The sequence below is a fragment of the Camelus ferus genome, chromosome 2 (assembly GCF_009834535.1).
Source record: "Camelus ferus isolate YT-003-E chromosome 2, BCGSAC_Cfer_1.0, whole genome shotgun sequence".
Lineage (NCBI taxonomy): Eukaryota > Metazoa > Chordata > Mammalia > Artiodactyla > Camelidae > Camelus > Camelus ferus.
This window is the reverse complement of record NC_045697.1, coordinates 5,041,229-5,060,591: the sequence shown is the minus strand read 5'-3', so window position 1 is coordinate 5,060,591 and position 19,363 is coordinate 5,041,229. Positions and strand designations below refer to the sequence as shown.

Here is a 19,363-nt window from a genome sequence, read left to right as displayed (position 1 = left end):
TGTTGAATAATGCTACTCTGAGCATTTGTGTACAGGTTTCTGTGTGGATGGACCTATGTTTTCAGTTGTCTGGGCACATATCCAGGAGTGTAAGCGTTGGGTCATGCAGTAACTCTCTGTTTAATATTTTGAAGAATTGCCAGACTGTTATTCCCAGTGGCAACACCATTTGCATTCCCAGCAGCAACGTATGAAGGTTCTCCATCTCCTTGTCAATGTGTCCTATTATCCATCTTTTTCTTTGTAACCATTCTAAAGAGTGTGGAACTGTATCTTCTTGTGATTTTGATTTAAATGTCCCTCATGACTACTAATACCATCATTTCATGTACTTGTTGGCCATCTTTATATCTTCTTTGGAGAAATGGCTGTTCAGATATTTTGCCCATTTTTAAACTGAGTTGTCTTTTTATTGTTGAATTGTAAGAGTTCTCTATTCTGAATAAATGTGCTTAATAAGATACATGATTTGCAAATAATTTTCATTCTGTGGGTTGTCTTTTCAGTTTTTTGATGGTATGCTTCAAGGCACAGAAGCTTTTACTTTTGATAACATCCAATTTATCTATTTTGTTGTTGTTGTTGTTACTTGTGCTTTTGGTGTCATATCTAAGCAATCTTTGCCTAATCCAGTGATCAGATCATGAAGATCTATACCTGTGGCTTTTTCTGAGTTTTAAAGTTTTATCTTTACACTTAGGTCTGTGACCTATTTTGAGTTAATTTTTGTGTGTGGTAAGGGTTGTTTCATTCTTTTGCGTGTGGATATTCAATTGTTCCAGCATCATTTATTGAAGAGACTATTTTTCCCCCTATTGCGTTATCTTAGCATTCTTATCAAAATCAATTGATCATAAATGTAAAGGGTTTTTTCCTCTGGAGTTTCAATTATCTTACATTGATCTATGTGTCTCTCGTGCCAGTACTGTGCTGTCTTGGTTACTGTAGCTTTATAATAAGTTTGAAAATGTTAGGGTAAATCCCTTAACTTTGTTCTTTGGAAAGATTGTTTTGCTTATTATGTGTTTCTTGCATTCACATGTAAATTTTAGTATGTTTGCAATTTCTGCAAAACCTGCAGCTGGACTATTGATAGGGATTGTGCTGAATTTCCAGATGAACTTGAGGAGTATTGTTTTCTTGGTATTTAGTCTTTTGATCCATGAACATTTCCATTTATTTGTGTCTTGTTTAATTTCTTTCAATGATGTTTTGTAATAGTCAGTGTAAAAGTCTTGTACTTATTTTGTTAAATTTATTTCTAAATGTTTAAATGATTTTTTTCCCTCCTGCTTGCTTAGTGTTTATTTCACTCTTCTTTTTCTGTTTTCTTAAAGTAGAGGTTTGGCTGTTGATTTGAGATCTTTCTTCTCTTTAAATACAAGTGTTTATAGCTAAGCACTACTTGAGCTTTATCCACTTTTTATACGTTGCAGCTTTGTTTTCATTCACCTCAAAATGTTTTATTTTTATAAATTTAAAAATAATTTCCTTCGGGATTTTTTTCATTGACCCACTGGCTGTTTAGAATTGTGTTATTTAATTTCCACATATTGATGAATTTTCAAAATTTCCTCCTATTATTGAGACCTTACTTTATTTCTTTGTCATCAGGGAACATACTTTACATGATTTCAGTCATTTTAAGCTTGTTGAGACTTGTTTTGTGGTCTAACATATGGTCTATCCTGGCAGACGTTTCATGTTTATGTCAGAAGAATGTGTATTTTGCTATTATTATTTGGGGTTTTCTATAGATGTTAGTGTTTTTGTTTGCTTGCTTGCTTGTTTTGGTTTTCTGCTGTGTAAAGTAATTCAAGTCTTCTATTCCTTTATCTTTTTCCTAGTCTTTGCATACACTGTTGAATGCGGAGTGTTGTAGTCTCCAACTATTACTGTCAGCTTGCTTATTTTTCTCTTCAGTTCTGTCAGTTTTTGATTCATGTGTTTTGGGGCTCTGTTTTTAGGTACATATATATCTGTAATGTTATATATACACATATGTGTATACATATTTTTATATATATATATATATATATATATATTCCTGAATGATTGACAGTTTTATCATTATAAAATATATTTCTTTGTTTCTAGAAACAATTTTAATCTTAAAGTCTATTTTGGTACAGTATAGTCACTACAACTCTCTTTTGATTACTGTTTGTATGTTTAAACTTTTACCATTATTTTACTTTAAGCCTAATTATTTCTTTGAATCTAAAATTTGTCTCTTGTCAACAGCATGTCATTGGATCATTTTTTAAAAAAATCCATGCTGCCAATCTCTGCCCTTTAATTGTATTGTTTAGTCTGTTTGCATTAATATAATTACTGATAAGATAGTATTTACATGTACCAGTTTGCTATTTTTTTCTAAATGTCTTATGTTTTTTCCCCTCTATTCCTCCATTACCTCCATCATTTGTGTAAAACCAATACTTTCTAGCATACTCTTTTAATGTCCTTGTTACTTCTTTTATTATATCTTTGAGTTAATTTCTTACTTGTTGCCCTGAGGGTAATAATTAAAATTTTAAGTTAAAGCAGTCTCATTTGTGTGTGTGTGTGTGTGTGTGTGTGTGTGTGTGTGTGTGTGTGTGTGTGTGTGTGTGTGCTGGCAATTTTTATTTTGATATAATTTCAAAGTTACAAAAATTGCAAAAATATTATGAAGAATTGCATATGCTTTAAACATAGATCCAGTTGTTAACATTATAACCCCGTTTTTATTCTGTGTATTTTTGAGAACTGAAGTTCTTAATTTTAATAAAATACAATTTAGCAATGCATTCTTATGATTAGTGCTTTTAATATACTTTTTAGAAATTGTCTCCACCAAAGTCATGAAAATCTTTGCCTTTATTTTTTTCTAGAGGCTTCATGGTTTTACTTTACACATTGAGATCTATAATCCATCTGAAATTGATAGGTGTGTGTGATATGCAGTATTAGTGAGAATTCATCTTTCTCCACATGGATGTACAACTGACGCAGAACCATGACTTTAAGTTAGCTAAGCTCTCTAGGTGCCTGTTTAGGCCTTAGCAAAATAGGTATAATTGTGTACTCCCCTGGAGTTGTTGCAAGTATTGTAAGAGTAAGGATGTGATACAAGTTAATCACTCAGTATGTTTAACATCAGCAGGTGAGCTTTATTCGTGTAGCTTCTCATTCTTATAATCAGCATGCCTTAACCCCTCCTATGTGCGGCCCACTGTGCTAGTTGCAGAGTTCACTTTAGATAATCCCACAGAGGCAGGAACACAATTTCTGTTGTTTACTTATGTAACTGAAGCCCCTAGACCAGAGTCTGACACATGGCTGGTGCTCAGTGAATACTTGTTTAATAAACCATCCTGCACATGTGAGCACAAGAAGAAATATCTGGAGAGTCTCTGCAGCATGACTTACAACAAGGGAAAAGTAAAAACAACCATGATGAGACTCAGTAAGAGATAGATAAACTTTGTAAATATTAAATAAAATGTATACATGATGATATGATATAGGATACTGTATTAAAATGATTCAAATAATATGTCATACATGATTCAATCACTGCCGTTTCAAAATAAATGAAATAAAAATCGATAGCACTGAAAGAAGAAATAAAAAAATCCACAGTTATAGTTGGGGACTTACTAGCAGTTGATAGAAGTTCTGGACAGAAAGTCAGCAGGGATATAAAAGAACTGAACTACCCAATTGCCATTTAAAGAACATTTCACCAAATAACAGCAGAAAGAACTTCTTTTTTTTTTTCAAGTGTCCATGGAACATTCACAAAAATATATCAATTCCTGGTTCATAAAGCAAACCTCAACAAACTTGAAAAAAATGAAATCGTGACAGTCTGCACTCTGGCCATAATGGAACCCAACTAGGATTCAGTAACAGAAGAACAGGAAAATCTTCAAGTACTTGGAAATTAAACAAACTCTAATAATCCTTGGGTTAAAGAATAAGCCTCAAAAGAAATAAAATGCATACACATGAATGAAAATGGAAATACAGCATATCAAAATGTGTAGGTTCAAATTCAGCTAAAGCTGTGATGAGAGGGAAATTTATAGCTCCAGATGCTTACATTAGAAAAGGGGAAATGTCTCAAATTAATAATCTAGTTTTGATCTCAAAAAACTGAAAAATGAGAAAAATAAACTGGTTCAAAGCTAGTAGAAAGAAATAGAGTAGAATCAATGAAACTGAAAATGGGAGAGCAGTAGAAAAAACATCAATGGAACTACAGGCTGGTTCTTCCAAAAAAAAAAAAAAATGGATAATACTCTTACAAGGCTGACAAATATAAACTGAGAGAACACACTATGAAACTATGAAAATCAAGAGTGAAACAGAGGCTATCACTACAGATTATGCAGCCTTAAAAGGATAATATGGGAATTATTATCTGAACAACTTTATACTCATAAGTTTGATAGCTTAGAAGAAAGGGACCAATTCCTCAAAATCTAGAAACTACCAAAACCTAACCAAGAAAAAATTAACTTAAATAATCCTGTAACTTATGTAAATTGAATTCAAAGTTAGAACTCCAGAAAAATGAAATTCTGTGTCTAGATAGTTTCACTAGAAAGTTCTAACAGATATTTTAAAAATTAACACCAATTCTCAATAGTCTCTTTCAGGAAACAGATGAGAAGTGAACACTTCCCAGTTCATTCTATGACACTTGTGTTACCCTGATACCAAAGGCAGATTAAAGACAGTGCAATGAAAGGAAACTGCAGGCCAGTATCTGTCACAAGTACAGCCTTCTCTGCCCTGCACAGAAGGTCGGAGCTACTGCTCCGTGCTCGCAATCAGCTTGTCCACATGAACAAAACATTCACCTCTCCCTTGTTCCGCGTTTCTCCTCTCCGTCGCTTCCATCTGTCTTCATTAGTTAGACACTGCAAAACCTTTAGAGGTATGCAGAAGCAAGCGTAAATTTAATTTATAAATTAAATGAAACAAGCCACAAGAACAGTGCTCAGCATTTCTGCAGAGGGGTGGCACTTAAGAGTCTGCAGAACCTGCTGTGTAGCTGGCAGATGGGGAGGGACGTGGACTTGCATCTTGCCTTTGCATCATCCTGTGATTTCTCCTGCCCTAAACCTCCTGGAGAGCTGGATGGCATGTGAGAGTCTCCCCTTCCTGGTACTTGGCTTGTGGGAGGCAGATGGAAGCCAACCAGCCACATTTGACTTCCTGGGCAGAGACAGAGACAGAGCCAGAGCACCGAGGGTCAGCATGTTGGAATGGCTTGAAGACTCTTGTAGCTCAAATCGAATAATAATAATAAAAAACCTGGCTTATTGTTGTGCATGTTGTTAAAGGCATATGTATGAAGCACAATTCAAGTTTGATAAATTCCTTTTTATTTGTCTGCTGTGAGCTGATGGAAGGCTCGGCAGCCCATTCTTGGATTTCCGTAGCCTAAGAGAGTGTTTTTAGCTCCTCTCTTGCTGGGTGTTAAGTCTCTGAGAATCACTGGAAGTGAGCATGGTGAGGGGACCACTCTCTGTCTGCTCCCCATCAGAGATCGAATTGGACAGGAAATGGTCTCAGGAGATGCTTGGCTCCTTGTCCCTGTGGGTGGACACAGTAAGGACTCAGGGAGACGAATCAGACATGTGGCTTGTCCTGCCGCAAGGGCTTCCAGAATGACTGTCCCACAGAGTCATCTCTGGGCACTTGGCTCCTTTGTCTTAAGAAGTGGAGAAAGGCATATGTTTTAAATGGTCAAGTGGCATCGCAGTGCAGGAAGACTAAGAAAGGTCTGGGGTTTCCTGCAGAAGGTCCCTTTGCTTTCCAAGCCTCCCCCGCCATTAACAGCACGCAGCTGGTTGAAGGTCTCCAGGGTCCAGGCGCTGGGCAAGGTGAGGTGAAGCGAGGGGGCACTGAGTGCTGTGTCCTCACTCGGATGTTTCCCCACGTACACACCACCTCTCTCCTGTGTGCTCACCTGCGTTTTCACGCCTGGGTAACGTGGCTGCCCTGTAGTGCGCGCCTCCCGAGGCTGGTGGCAGAGGACGTGACGCACTGTGGGAGGAGGAACCTGACCTGGTGACTGGAGACAAGTCAGCCTCTCTTGGCCTCGGTGTCCTTTAAGTCCCCCTCCCAGGGATACGCCTGGAGGGCCCGCGGTGGGGGTCTCCAAATGGCACCTCTTTTTCCTACGTGAGTTTGGAACCAGTTGAGAGACAGACGTGGGGGTCATGGAGGTCAGAGTGTCAGTTTTGTTGCTGGCACAGTTACTGACGACCTTGGCTTTAGTTCTTTGCTGTGGGAGCACATTTTTATATTATTACTGGAAAGCTTATCAAGCATAAATACAGCTTTTATGTATTTCTGAAAAAAATTTTTATTGAAGGATAGTTGATTTATAACGGTGTGCTAGTTTCTGGTGTGCAGCATGCTGATTCAGTGATGTGTATACATTATATTTGTTTTCTTCAGATTCTTATCCATTATAGGTTATTACAAGATACTGAGTATAGTTCCCTGTGCTATACAGTCGGTGCTTGTAGTTTATCTACTTTATATGTAGTAGTGTGTGTATATTAACCCCAAACTCCTAATTTCTCCCTTCACCCCCGACTCCCTCTCACCCCCAGTAACCAAAAGTTTGTTTTCTGTGTCTGTGGGTCTGTTTCTAGTTTGTAAATAAGTACATTTGAATCAATTTTTTAGATTCCACATTCCAGTGATGTTATGTGATACTTATCTTTCTTTGTGTGACTGACTTCACTTAGCGTGGTAACCTCTGGGTCCAGCCGTGTTGCTGCAAGCGGCATTATTTCATTCACGTTGTGGCTGAGTAGTATATAATATATTCCATACGTTTATATATAGACTTGGCTTTAGTTCTGCATCCAGAAGGGCTTGCTAACACTTCAGCTTTGAAGTGGAATCACCCCCAAGGAAATAGGGGACACCCGCAGGACCCCACTCTACAATCTGGCCCCTGGCTTGGCAAGAGGCAAAGCAGATCCGGAAGCCCGGAGGGACAGCAGAGGGGCCGAGCTGAGCACACTCACAACTCCTTCCCCGTGCTCGTCACATAGATCACACCTGCTTCCTGCGCGGGAGTGAGACAGCTGTGGAGAGAGTCTACCAGAGGCACCGTCAGCTAATGGGAGAGCACGGTCTTTGTGACAAGAGGGCAGAGACAAAGGAAGCTCCTGGAAGCAGTAGCATGAACAGCATGCGGACCCGGTACCGATGCAGGGCTTCGCTCCCCGTCAACCCTCACCTCCCGTCTCCCTCTGTGTGCTACCTTCCCCTCCTCCACCCTTCAGCCCTGCAGATTGACAGACCGACACAGACGGGGTATTTTGGGTGTCTGTGACCCCTTCATTCCTGAGTGGGTCTGTGCTAAATGCAGGGGGGACAAAACTCAACAAGCCGGGTCCCTGTGGCCTACCGTTGGCTGCCTGGCAGAGAGAAGAGAGCAGGAGAGAGAGGGTCCCTTGTGCCATGAGGAAGTGCTTCCCAGAGCCTCGTGCGGGAATTCTAGATTCTGGAGTTGGGCTGTCTTGTTACCTGGGAGCTGTTCTGTCGCCTCACGGAACCTCAGTGTCCACATCGATCAAAGGCAGGTCATGGTAACGCCTACCGCGGCGGGCCGCTGGGAGGCTGAAACGAGTTACATACACAAAGCACGCAGAGCAGTGCCTGGCACGCGGTGGGCCCCACATCGGTGATAACTGCTACAGGGCGCAAAGGAACAAAAAGAGGGTCACCCAGCTCAGTCCTCCAGAGCTGGGGAAGGCTCCTAGGAGCGGGAGCACCCACTACTCCGGCGTTGCTCAGCCTCAGCACCGTGGACACCTGAGCCAGATCATTCTTTGTGGTGGAGCGTCCTGACCACTGCCGGATATTTAGTAGCGCCCCCGTCCTCTGCCCACTATGTGCCAGCAGGAATCGCCCCCACCCAGTTATAACAACCAGAATGTCTCCAGACATGGTCAAATGTCCCTATGGAAGCAAAGTTGCCCCTGGTTGGAAACCACTGCTCTAATCCGAGAAGGGGATGATGGCCCAGGGTAGAGGTGGGACTAGGGACATCGTGGGTGAGCAGGTAGGGGTAAGAAAGTGACAACAGAGTCTCCTTGGGGATGTAGGGTCCGGGGCCCGGGGCAAAAGAGGATCTTCAGGAGTGGATCGTCCGGGCCACTTGTCACGGCACAGGACATCAAACTCCATCCCTTATGATTGTCCCAAACTCCCATGAACTGTGTGGGGCAACTTCTCCCCCTGGATTCCAGCTTCTGGTACTGGGCTGGGTGCGCGGGAAGCCAACAGGGTGCTCCTTGGTGTGTGCACGTGCAACTAACTGCATTTCTGACGTCGCCCCTGAGGGCATTCGCCAGCGTTCTCTAAATTTATCCTTTTATTAAGAAAGTTCGTCTGGGAACATGATGTCCAGACCACTTAGCTGTTGCCCCATGAAGCACCGCTTTTCTGGAGTTGGACTTTGATGCATTCTGTCTGCTTTCGGGAACATCATACAAAAATCCCCTGTTAAACGCATGACTCTATTCAGAGCTATTTCCTCTGGCTCATTGTTCACGTTGCAGAATGCCATCTCTAAAGAATCCCATGGGAGAGATTTCCCTCTGGCTTCTACGTCAGCAAGAAACATATTAAACATAAAAATGAACAATTGATTTGTTTTTTTCACATTGACCCTTGAATCCTAAAGCTGATTGTGTCTCTCACTTTGCTCTGGTTGCTGGAAAGATTAGAGACACCTTGATGGCCGACGTCAGGCAAGCAGGCAAGTTCTTTGGGCCTGAATTGGGGTGTTTTTACCTGCATCCACTTTCCTGAATACCTTTTTTATTCTTTGACTTGATCTGTGGCTTACTTGTTTTTGATTGTAGTGTGTTATATATATTTTGCAAGTCATTTTTAAACCTTTTTGGAATAAGGTAGGAAATTAATACATCTTTTTAAAAAACGTAACAGACATTGAGTTCTGCATGGTGGCCTATTTCAACATCCAGGCCAGCAGTGGTGCCTCCCCAGCTCCGGTCCTTCTTTGGTCCTGCACGTTGAGCCTAATTACCCAGATTTCTCCATGATCAGTGTTACTGCAGTTGAGTGTAGGTTGCTCATTCATGATCTCCATCTTTCCCCTGACAATTTGCCGCATTATCATGAGAGCATAGTTACAATTCCAGTCCAAGAAGAAGCAAGAAGAACAATGGCACAGAGCTGTGGAGCGGCCCCAACCACAGACGGATACGTGCAGGGTCCTTCTCTGTTCTCCAACGATAACATTGAGTCTCCTTGGGAGTGTAGAGTCCACGGCCCAGGGCGAAAACGGATCTGTAGCCAAAAAAAAGAAAAAAAAGCCATAACCCAAGTTATTGTTTACATTGTGGTTCTCTTTGCATTTTGGATTTCCTCTTTAGAATTCATCCTGGTCTGCAGCTTTCTCGCCTGAAGATTCGTATTCTCCTCCAAAGTGTTCTAATGGAATATTTAGCTGCGCATGGAGGGTGCAGAACTCACTGGTTATTAACATAACATTTCAATAGTCCATCAACTGTTAGAGCACAAATTGAGCATCTGTAGGTGGCCTATTATAACTGATTCCTGTCATTTATTTTTGAGCATCTGAATCCTTGTCTCCAGGAGCAAATGTGTGGAAAGATGTATCGGATGACTGTTTCAGTTCCAAGGGACGGAAATACAATGTTAAGTAGTTTCCATCAAAAAATACAGTCATTGCCCATGCAGTTCAGGGACGGAGCACCCTTCTGCCCAGACTGGAGCCCTCACTCCGGCAGCGCCTCTCTGTGTTCTGAGCTCTCAGCCCTGCTTGACTTCCTGCATCTTCACTCTCCAGATGCGTCTTATCTTCACTTTGGGCAGCAGGGTCTAGACAGCCCTTAGTTGCAGCCTCTAGCCTGGCGCACCCAGAGGAAGAGATTTTACTTTCAGCATCTACACACTGATTCTGGGAACAGCCCCAGGGGTCCTGGTGAACCAACACCAGTGGCCAGGGGAGGTGCCTGCACGTCCTGGTCACTTTCTCATCTCCTTGTGGAGAAGGAGGAGCAGGAATCATCAGGCGGCTCCAACAGGGCCCCCTGAAATGAGGAGGGAGAATCCAAAATGAATCAGAAACGGGGGGACGAAGAGCGTTTTGAGACCAGACTTTCTACAAGCAAGTGACGCCTCTTGGCCACTCTTCTTGAAATCAACCCAAAAAACCCGCTTCATCATACAAAGTCAGCATTGCCAGGACACCAGAACGGGGTGAGGACAGTGGTAGGTAGGAAAATATGCGCTAGTGTCGCTTGGAACATTAGATGCAAAAATCCTAAATGAAATTTGTCAACCTGAATCCAGTAGAAATATATGTATGTTTATTGTACATGATACATATTATCTACCAGGAGGGGTTTTGTCTGGAAACGTCAAGACGGTTTAATATTTAAAAAACAAAAAAACTCTGTACCCACTCTTGATAAAAATTCTTAGTCTAGAAAGCAACTTTCCTTTTTTAAATTTTTAAAATTTTTATACAGTTTTTAAAGGTTAACTTCCATTTATGAAGTTATTACAAAATATTGGCTCTATTCTCCGTGTTGCACAATGTATCCTTGATTCTACCTTACACCCAATAGTTGGTGCCTCCCCCTCCCCCACCCCCACATTGCCCCTCCCCTTCCCTCTCTCCACTGGTAACCATTGGTTTGTTCTATCTGTGAGTCTGCGTCTTTTTTGTTATATTCACTAGTTTGTTGTATTTTTTAGATTCCACATATCAGTGATGTCATACAGTGTTTATCTTTCTCTGTCTGACTCATCTCACTTAGCTCAATGCCAAGTCCCCCTATTTGCTGCAAATGGCAGATTTTCTTTTTTACTGCTGAGTAATATTCCATTGTGTATATTCACTACATCTTTATCCATTCATCTGTTAATGGACACTTAGGTTGCTTCCGTATCTTAGCTATTGTGAATAATGCTGCTATGAACATTGGGGTGCATGTATCTTTTCAAATTAGTGTTTTTGTTTTTTGTTTTGCCTTGCTTTGTTTTTTTGGATATGTACCCAGGAGTGGAATTTCTGGGTCATATGGTAGTCCTATTTTTAGTTTTAGTTTGCACCGATTCACATTCCCAACAGTGTACAAGGGTTCCCTTTCCCCACGTCCTCGCCAATGTTTGCTTTTGTGTTCTTTTTGATGACATCCATTCTGACAGGTGTGAGGTGGTACCTCATTGTAGTTCTGATTTGCATTCCCCTGATGATTAGTGATGTTGAGCATCTTTTCATGTGCTTGTCGGCCATCTGCTTTTCCTCTTGAGAAAAAATGTCTATTCAATTCTTCTGCTCATTTTATAATTGGGTAATTTGTTTTTTTGATGTTGAGCTGTATGAGCTATTTGTATCTGTTGGATATTAATCCCTTACCAGTCATATCATTTGCAAATATTTTCTTCTATTCAGCAGGTTGTTTTTTCGATTTGTTGATTTCCTCTGCTGTGCAAAAGTAGAAAGCAATTTTCTTAACTGAATAAATGATACCCACCAAATATCTACAGCAAACTATTTATTTAATGGAGAAAGTTTATTACATTCCAGAACAAGATTTAAGATTCCCATCACCACCTCTTATAATGAATGCTTTACTGGAGGCCCTGGATAGTACAATAAAACAAGAAAAAGAAATAAGAGGCATAAGGATGGGAAGAATGTAAACACAGCAGTTTTTTGTAGAAGATACAATCATCTTCGTATGATAAGCAAGCCCAGAGCATCGGTGGAAAAGTTATCTGAACTAATAACTAAGAGATCTGCCAAGTTGCTGGATTTAAGTCAAACATAAGCAGTTCTGGAGCGCGCTTCTCCTCAAGCAAGGACCATTTAGTACAGCTTCCTTTAAAGATTACCTTCACCATAGCAATAGAATCTATGTTACAATATCAGAATAAAAATGCATGCATGCCAGGCCTTTAAGGAGAAAATTATAAAACTATAGTGACAAACATAAAAAGACCAGGACAAGCAGATATTTCATGTTCATGGAAAGGCTGGAAGAGCTCAGCATTATAAAAATACTAATTCTCTGTCACTTGTAAATTCAACATAATTCCAAACAAAAGTCAAAGCAGAGTTTTTTAAGACACCAAATACATTTATTCTAAAATTTCCATGAAAGAGTAAAGATTAACCAACGCAGATGGCTATGACCATGTTGAAAGAAGGGTTTGAAGCGTGGTGCTCACGCTATCAGCTGTGGAGGCCCTTGGTCTCCTGCTCCAGGCTCTAGTGTGTCAGGAACTTCCTTGTTTGATTCTCTCTGGCCTTCTGTGGGCCCAGAAGCATCACTCAGACGGACCCACCAGGAACAACCCTGTTTGGAAAGGCCAGTACCGCCTGCCTGTGAGCCGACATTGGGCAAGCTTCGTTGGCATCCAGCCACTCCTGGGATGCGTCACTTGAAGCAGTGATCACGTGGCAGACTCAGCATACACTTGCCCTGAAACAGACATAAAGTCCAGCGGGTGCCCTCCAGGTGACCCTGGACAACCCCACGAGCCCCTGCAGCACCTCGTTCCTGCCTGAGCAGGTAGACACTCCTCCACCCCTGAAGTGAGGCTGAGACAGGAGGGGAGAAGCCGGTCTGGGTCACCACCTTTGGATCGTCATTGGCTAAGATGCTCAAAATGGGAGATGAGAGATGCTGTCCCCAAGACCCTATAGTCCTGGACTTCAAGCACCAGAAGCTTCACACCATCCTCTGTCTGATTCACAGTCCCTGTGTGTTCCAGACCCAGTGTGCCGCTCGTCTGCAGAGACCTTTCCACGCCCTTCTCTTGCTGGAGAGCTGAGTTCCTCCCTCCACACACCCCACTGCGTTCCATACAGACGCCTACAGCACGTGTGCTCTTGCATGACCAGTGCCTGTTGCCTTCCTCTCTCGGGACTGTGTGCTCCTTCAGAGTGAGGACAATTGCTTTGTCCCATTGTCCCCAGCACACAGCCCAGTGTGTCACAGAACAGGTGCTCTGAACACATCTGGTCAATTGACAGTTCAGGGTCGCAATAAACCGCCCCCCTCCCCCGTGCCTTGATTCTGAACACATAGAAACGGTGGCTGAGATGTACCAGGACTGTGACTTTGCGGCGGCCATTTCCTCTCTCTCTGGATCCCAGTCTCTGTAATAACAGGGCTGACGAGACTAGATGGCACTTGAGGTTCCTTCCACCCCTGGAATTCCTCATCCTGTGAGCACATGGTCTGTCACTTCTCCTGTGGCCCAGTCAGGTTCCCTCCCCGGGGCCGTCAGGGAAACACAGCGCGTGCACACCACAGCCGCATCCCAGCAGTGTGTCGTCCTAAGAGCACTGTGAGAGCCGGGGCTCCAGGTGCCTGTCCCTCCCTGACACTGACCCACTGAGTTCCTTCTTCCCTCGTCTGCCAAGTGAGGGGAGTGGCCCGCCTGGCCCAGGTCTGACAGTCCAGGATCCGGGACACAGATCTGAGCTTCCGCGACGCCCTTCTTGCGTTCCGTGGCTCTGTATGGAATGTGACAGCACTTTGTGGTGCTGCGGTTCTGGTTTACAGTTGTTTAACATCATTCTCAGAGTTTATAGGTTGGCTCTTCTGCCCTTAAAAGCCTCAGGTGCATTTGCTATTACTTTGGGGGAAAAACACCCCAAAACTTAGTGGCTCAAAACACAACCATTTAATTATCTTATGTTCTGCGGGTGGACTGGGCTCAGTGGGGCAGTTGTTCTGCTCTGCGTGATGTCAGCTGGGGCTGCAGCGGAATATCCTGGTTCCCAGCATGGCTCGCTGTCACGGCTGCCGGTTGGTGCTGGCTGTCCCTGGGCGCTCAGCTGGGGCTGTTGAGCAGAGCGCCTTGGTTTTCCTTCTCATGGCCTCTCCACAGGGCTTGGGCTCTGGCCAGATTCCAGGAAGCAGTGTGAGTAGAAATAGCCAGTACGCATAAAGCCTGGGTGTGTCTTGCCAGAACATTGCTGCCTTGAAGGGAAGCAAGCCCCGCATGTGGAGAACAGGGGCGTCACTAAGGAGGGGCTGCAGCTTGAGGGGATGAGGTGCTGAAGTTCTGGCAACATCGAATTAAACTAAGTACTAAAAACAAAGTAATATGTTGGAGTCTAGTTTTGATTAAAATGCCACTTGTCAGCCAGAGCCTGAGGACCACTGTGACTTGGGCAGCATCATCGCCTCTCTCTGAGCCTCAGTTTGCTCTTCTGTAAAGTGGGGGCATTGGTCTGGGGGCATTTGTCTTGCAGACACTGGAGCCATCTCCATCCCTAACTTCCCCTGCCCCTCGGTGCCCCTAGGTACTCCTTCCAGGACGAGGAGGACATGTTCATGGTGGTGGACCTGCTGCTGGGAGGGGACCTGCGCTACCACCTGCAGCAGAATGTGCACTTCACGGAGGGGGCCGTGAAGCTCTACATCTGCGAGCTGGCCCTGGCGCTGGAGTACCTGCAGAGGCACCACATCATCCACAGGTAACCGGCTGCTGGCGGGATGCCTGGGGACAGGGACGCGTTGGGCGCAGGGAGCAGCAGGAGTCTGCTGGGGAGAGTATTTTCTCACTGACATTCTTTAGAAGCGGCCGTGCGTGGAGAACAACTTTATTATTGCTTTTACATTCTCTCCGGACAGCATACTCCCTTGTTACCTGCAGCAAGCGGAATACTCCCACTGCCTGTGTCCGCACCTCTCTTGGTACCCCCACCCACCCCCTGCTTAGCGATGTGGCTGGTGGTTGCCCTTCACTTTTCCATTCCAGTGTGTCTGAGGGAGGCTGGAGTGTCCTGACCCTCCAGTCTCAGGCTGAAAGGTCACAGTGGCATTAGTTGGGAATGTGAAGGATTCTACCCTCTTCTTTTCCATACTTTGAAATCAGTGCTGTGCACCCTGGAGGATTTCTTCCTCTTGGGAAGCTTCAGAGCTGGCTCTGGGCTTCGGGTTCAGGCTCTGAGTTTCTGCTGCCTCCTCGGGGCCTTGGCTTCTCCTTCTCTGAGCACCGCACCACCACAGCCAGCCAGGTGAGCAAGGTGAGTTTGACTGCAGAGTCAGGGGGCCAGCGAGAGGCTTCAGAAAGCAGTGGTGCTGTTAATGAGGTCTTCTCACGGACCCCAGAGGAGGGGGTTGGTGTGAATGACTTGTAATTTGTTCACTCGTGGTTGTGCGCTGGGTCTAGCTGGTCTTCTTCTGACTTACACGGTTTTGGAAGACTTGGGAGAGACAGGGACTAGAACTTCTAGGTAAAGATGGCAGATTAAGCATACGCGTGCGCGCGCGCACACACACACACACACACACACACACACACTTACATTCCCTTCCTTCTAAAATCTCCATAAAATAACAGTAAGGAATGTTTGAAAAATGGTAAATTCACAAGGATGGGGAAAAGTAAAGAGGAGGCTATAGCAAAACATGATGGGGGAGGGGAGATTAGAGAGAAGAGGCAGAGTAGTAAATGGCTTAGGACACCAGAAACTGGATTTTAAGTCATCACTAGGGAGAACCAAGGGCTGGCATACACTGGAGGATCCCCCAAAGGCTCAGGAATTGACAGCCATCAACATTTGTGGAAGGAGGAAGAGGGGGTAAAAAAAGAGGCTAAAATGAGGTGTATTGTTTGAAAGCCTTTTAAGAAGTCTGGAGAACAGATCTGCTGGCCCATCCTGAGTGACTGGAGGGCTGTCCCTTCCTCCTCCAAGCAGTAGACAGAACGTTTGTCCCCTGAAGAGAGCGTCTGGACTGAAGGACAGCAAGCCTCTTGAGTTGGGATACGGGACTGAAAAGAGCAAGGCCGACTAGACACATGTGTACCAGGTGCTGAAGTAACACGCCCTCCCTACTCCAGCTGGGCTCCGGAAACGGCCTCTCCGGGCCTTCCTCCTCCAGTCTGGAGACTGGAATGATTTCTGTAGGGGTGTGGCTGAGCCGGGAGGAAAGAGATTGTGACATCTGAGGTTCCCCAAGACCCTTGGAGTGTAGTTCACACTCAGCAAGCCCTGCTCGTTTGCTGTAAGCTCCCAACTAGGGTAAGTACCCACCAAAGCTCGTCAGGCATCCAGAGAAACCTTCTAACATGGACAACGAGAGCTGCACAGTCAAATGGAGAAAGAAAAAAAAAAGCTTGGAATAAACAGAGACTCTGCCAGGTTTGACAGAGTCAACCGTGATCAGCATTTTCAGAGGGATTAAGAGATTTTGGCAATTGTAAAATAAGAAATACTATGTTTATTTAAAATTCAGAGAACAAACATCAAATCAGAGGCCTTATAAATTAAAAAATATGAAAGGAAAAATGAACAATTCAACAGATGTTATGGAAGATAAAGTTGAGGATATCCCTTATACAGGAGAATAAAAAGGCAAATAGAAAATAGAAGAAAAATTAGAGGACCAGTACGGTGAATTCAACATCAGAGAGAGAAGGGGGAAGGAAGGAAAGGAAAGGGAAGGAGGAAGGAAGAAAGAAAAAGAAAGAAAGGAAAAAGGAGAGAAAGGAGTGAGAAAACACGGGAGAAGAAAGCATCAGTGAAGTAAGGAAAATCTCCCAGGCCTGAAATACATGAACTTCCAAGGTGAAGGCTCTGCCCAGGATGCAGGGTAACGACTAGAAACAGGCACACATCCAAACCAAAACCAGACCAAGAGAACACTTCAGATCTGATAAGCTTCCACAGAAGAACAGCAGGACACAAAGGCTGAGGAATCAGAACAGTTCTGGATTATCATACGTTAGAAGGCAGCGGAGACAGGCTAATCCATCAAATGTGAGATGCATGCTTTCACAAGTTCAAGGTCTTAAACAAGGTACCTCTCATACACCTTTTCTCGAGTAGCTATTAGAAAGTGAGATGGCCTCCACTAAATGAAAGAGTAAATCAAGGAGGAAGAAGTGGAATAGGAAAGCTGGAGCTCTGGCAGAGGAGCGAGAGAGGAAGAGGAAATCTCCAGGGTGATGGGAGGTTCAGGGTGTCAGTTGTGCCTTAGGTGGGACCATGACCAGTTCTAACTGGAGTTGGATCAAAAGACTCTGGAAGAGACTTCTCCAGGAAGGGTGAGCTGATTGAATTCCTGAGGCATCAGGCTGCTTGTCACACGCCAGGCCAATAAATCAAGAGACAAGGTGTTGGGGCAAGGAATAGAGACTTATTTGGAAACCCAGCAGACCGAGAAGATGGTGGACTAGTGTCCCAAAGAACCATCTATCCTGAGTTAGCATTCAGGCTTCTTTATCCTAAAAGGGGAGTGAGTAAAGTCAGACATTTCCTGGGTCCCGTCAGCCTCCAGAGGGGATGTGTTAATTTCTTCCTTCCGGCACTCAGTCACAGGTGGCCTGGTCAGGGTGTTTCCTGTGAGCTAAACAAAGGTATTTTAGCTTAATGCTTATTACCTGGGAGGCGGGGTTCCCAGAGATGGGCCATTATGCATAATGTAAGCTTATAGGCAACATCCCTTTAGTGATTACCTTGTAACAAAAGCAGTAGAAGACAAAGGTTTAAGTAAAAGAAACATATGGAGTCAGATTTGTCCTTCCCTATTACACCTTGAGAGATTTGTTTATTAGTTGGTAAGAATGTGAAGTTGAACTGATGAGAAGTTTGGGGGGGGGGGGACTCAACAATAAATACAAGGTGATTTTTAACTCCAAGGAATAAAAGGGCTGGACAGGACGCTGTGTCTAGTAGTTTATTACATGCATCGTCTCTACATAGCAATACTTAATCACCTAAACCCTGAAAACTGACCTAAGCAAAAATGCAATAATACCCCCTTGGGGAAATGAGGGGATGGGCAGGTGAGTGTGTCTCGGGGGAGAGGGAGAAGGAAAGACTGCTACGTATGTTGCCAGCGTTTAGGTTCGTGTCTCATGGAGAAAGAACTCAGAGATGAGACCTGGAGTAAAGTGAGGATGTATTAAGGGCCAGATAGTCCACCCTCAAGGGGAGAGCGGGCGGGCTCGGGTGAGCGGCTGCACTGAAGTTCTTGGGAGGTTGGTTACAGAGGGTGTAAAAAATGAAGGGGTGGAATATTCATCGGGGAGGAAGGGGGTTGGAGTCATATTCCCTGATTTTCATCCCTGCTCTACCTTCCTGAAGGGAGGAGGGATTTTTGTCCTTATTTAGTCTGGATCTGGTGTGTCATGGCATCAGTGCGTGATGGGTGCTTCTAATCTGCAAGGCTAATTTTATTGTGATGAGGGCATAAGGCGCAAAAGGTTACATTCAGACACTGGAGATTCCTGCCTTTTCCCACCTTTCTTTGCCTGCCTCTAGGACACTTGTCACCCCAAAATGTGTGATTTCTTACCAGTCCAGAGGTTCCTGCTTTTCTCTGTCTGCCCAAGAACACCAGTTGTTACATGATGTACGGTTTCCCGCCATTTGCCCCGTGCTCCCGTTCCTCTGCTCATATCCACTCTCTGCCTACTGCAGCACACCCTCCTCTCCCATAGTGGGAAGCCAACAGACAGAGCCAGAAATTGAAACATGCAGGAGTCCTATACATCTATCATTTTAAGAAAAGGAGCTAAACACCAAAGTTGTAGCGTGAGAAAGATGAACGGGTGGAGAGGGAGAAATGGGGGAGAAAGTGACAGGGACTGTGGCTACACTGTCACAACGCTTTCAGGACGGCTTGATGCTCCGAGTTGTTTGCATGTATAGTTTTGACACAAATAAGGACAAACACAACAAAATGAAAAAGAAAACTGAGGAGGAGGAGAAAGAGAGGAAGAAGTAGAACGTGGAGGTGGGGGGAGGAGGAAGTGTAACGTCCGGAGCGGGAACAGCAGTAGTGCCGACCGTGGAGCAGCAGCGGTAGGAGCAGCAGGAGGTGGGAGCGAGCTCAGCGTAACCCAGAGGCTGCTTCCCGACGGCCCACGTTGGTTCACACCGCCGCTGACTAGCTTCTGCCATCTGGGTCTGTAAGCTCTGTGCGCCATTTGTTAAGGAAGGTCACCCCATACCAGAGTAGCCTCTGGGGGCTGGCTGGGCTTCTCTGAAGGTGCTGGAAGGAGCGAGCTCTGTACCGATCCATGGCACGAGCGTCATTCATCAGTTACCATGGTCGCTCCTCCACTGGCGTGCAGTAGATGACCTGCCCAAATCCCCCCAGACCCTGAGTCATGGGGACATTGATGAGATAAAGGCCAGGCAGAAAATGGAACTAAATGTCCCATAAAAGCATGATGATTGGAACCATTTCATTATATTCAACAAAGGTTTTTAAGTTGCTCTATGTGGGGCCTTTGGCCCTTGGATTCTAGATCTGCTGTGGAGAACGAGAGCTATCCCACAATACAGGGGAATTTTTAAAAATCCACT

The 19,363-nt window shown here is 44.4% G+C and overlaps 1 protein-coding gene across 4 annotated transcripts in view; it reads left to right on the top strand.

Moving 5' to 3' along the window:
- STK32B (serine/threonine kinase 32B) overlaps positions 1-19,363 on the top strand; it is a 306,224-nt gene that overhangs the window by 174,938 nt on the left and 111,923 nt on the right. For all 4 annotated transcript variants that reach the window (XM_032493856.1, XM_032493852.1, XM_032493858.1 and 1 more), the window contains one exon: positions 14,345-14,518. In XM_032493856.1, coding sequence (XP_032349747.1) covers positions 14,345-14,518 — 174 coding nt within the window. The remainder of the gene's footprint in view (positions 1-14,344; positions 14,519-19,363) is intronic.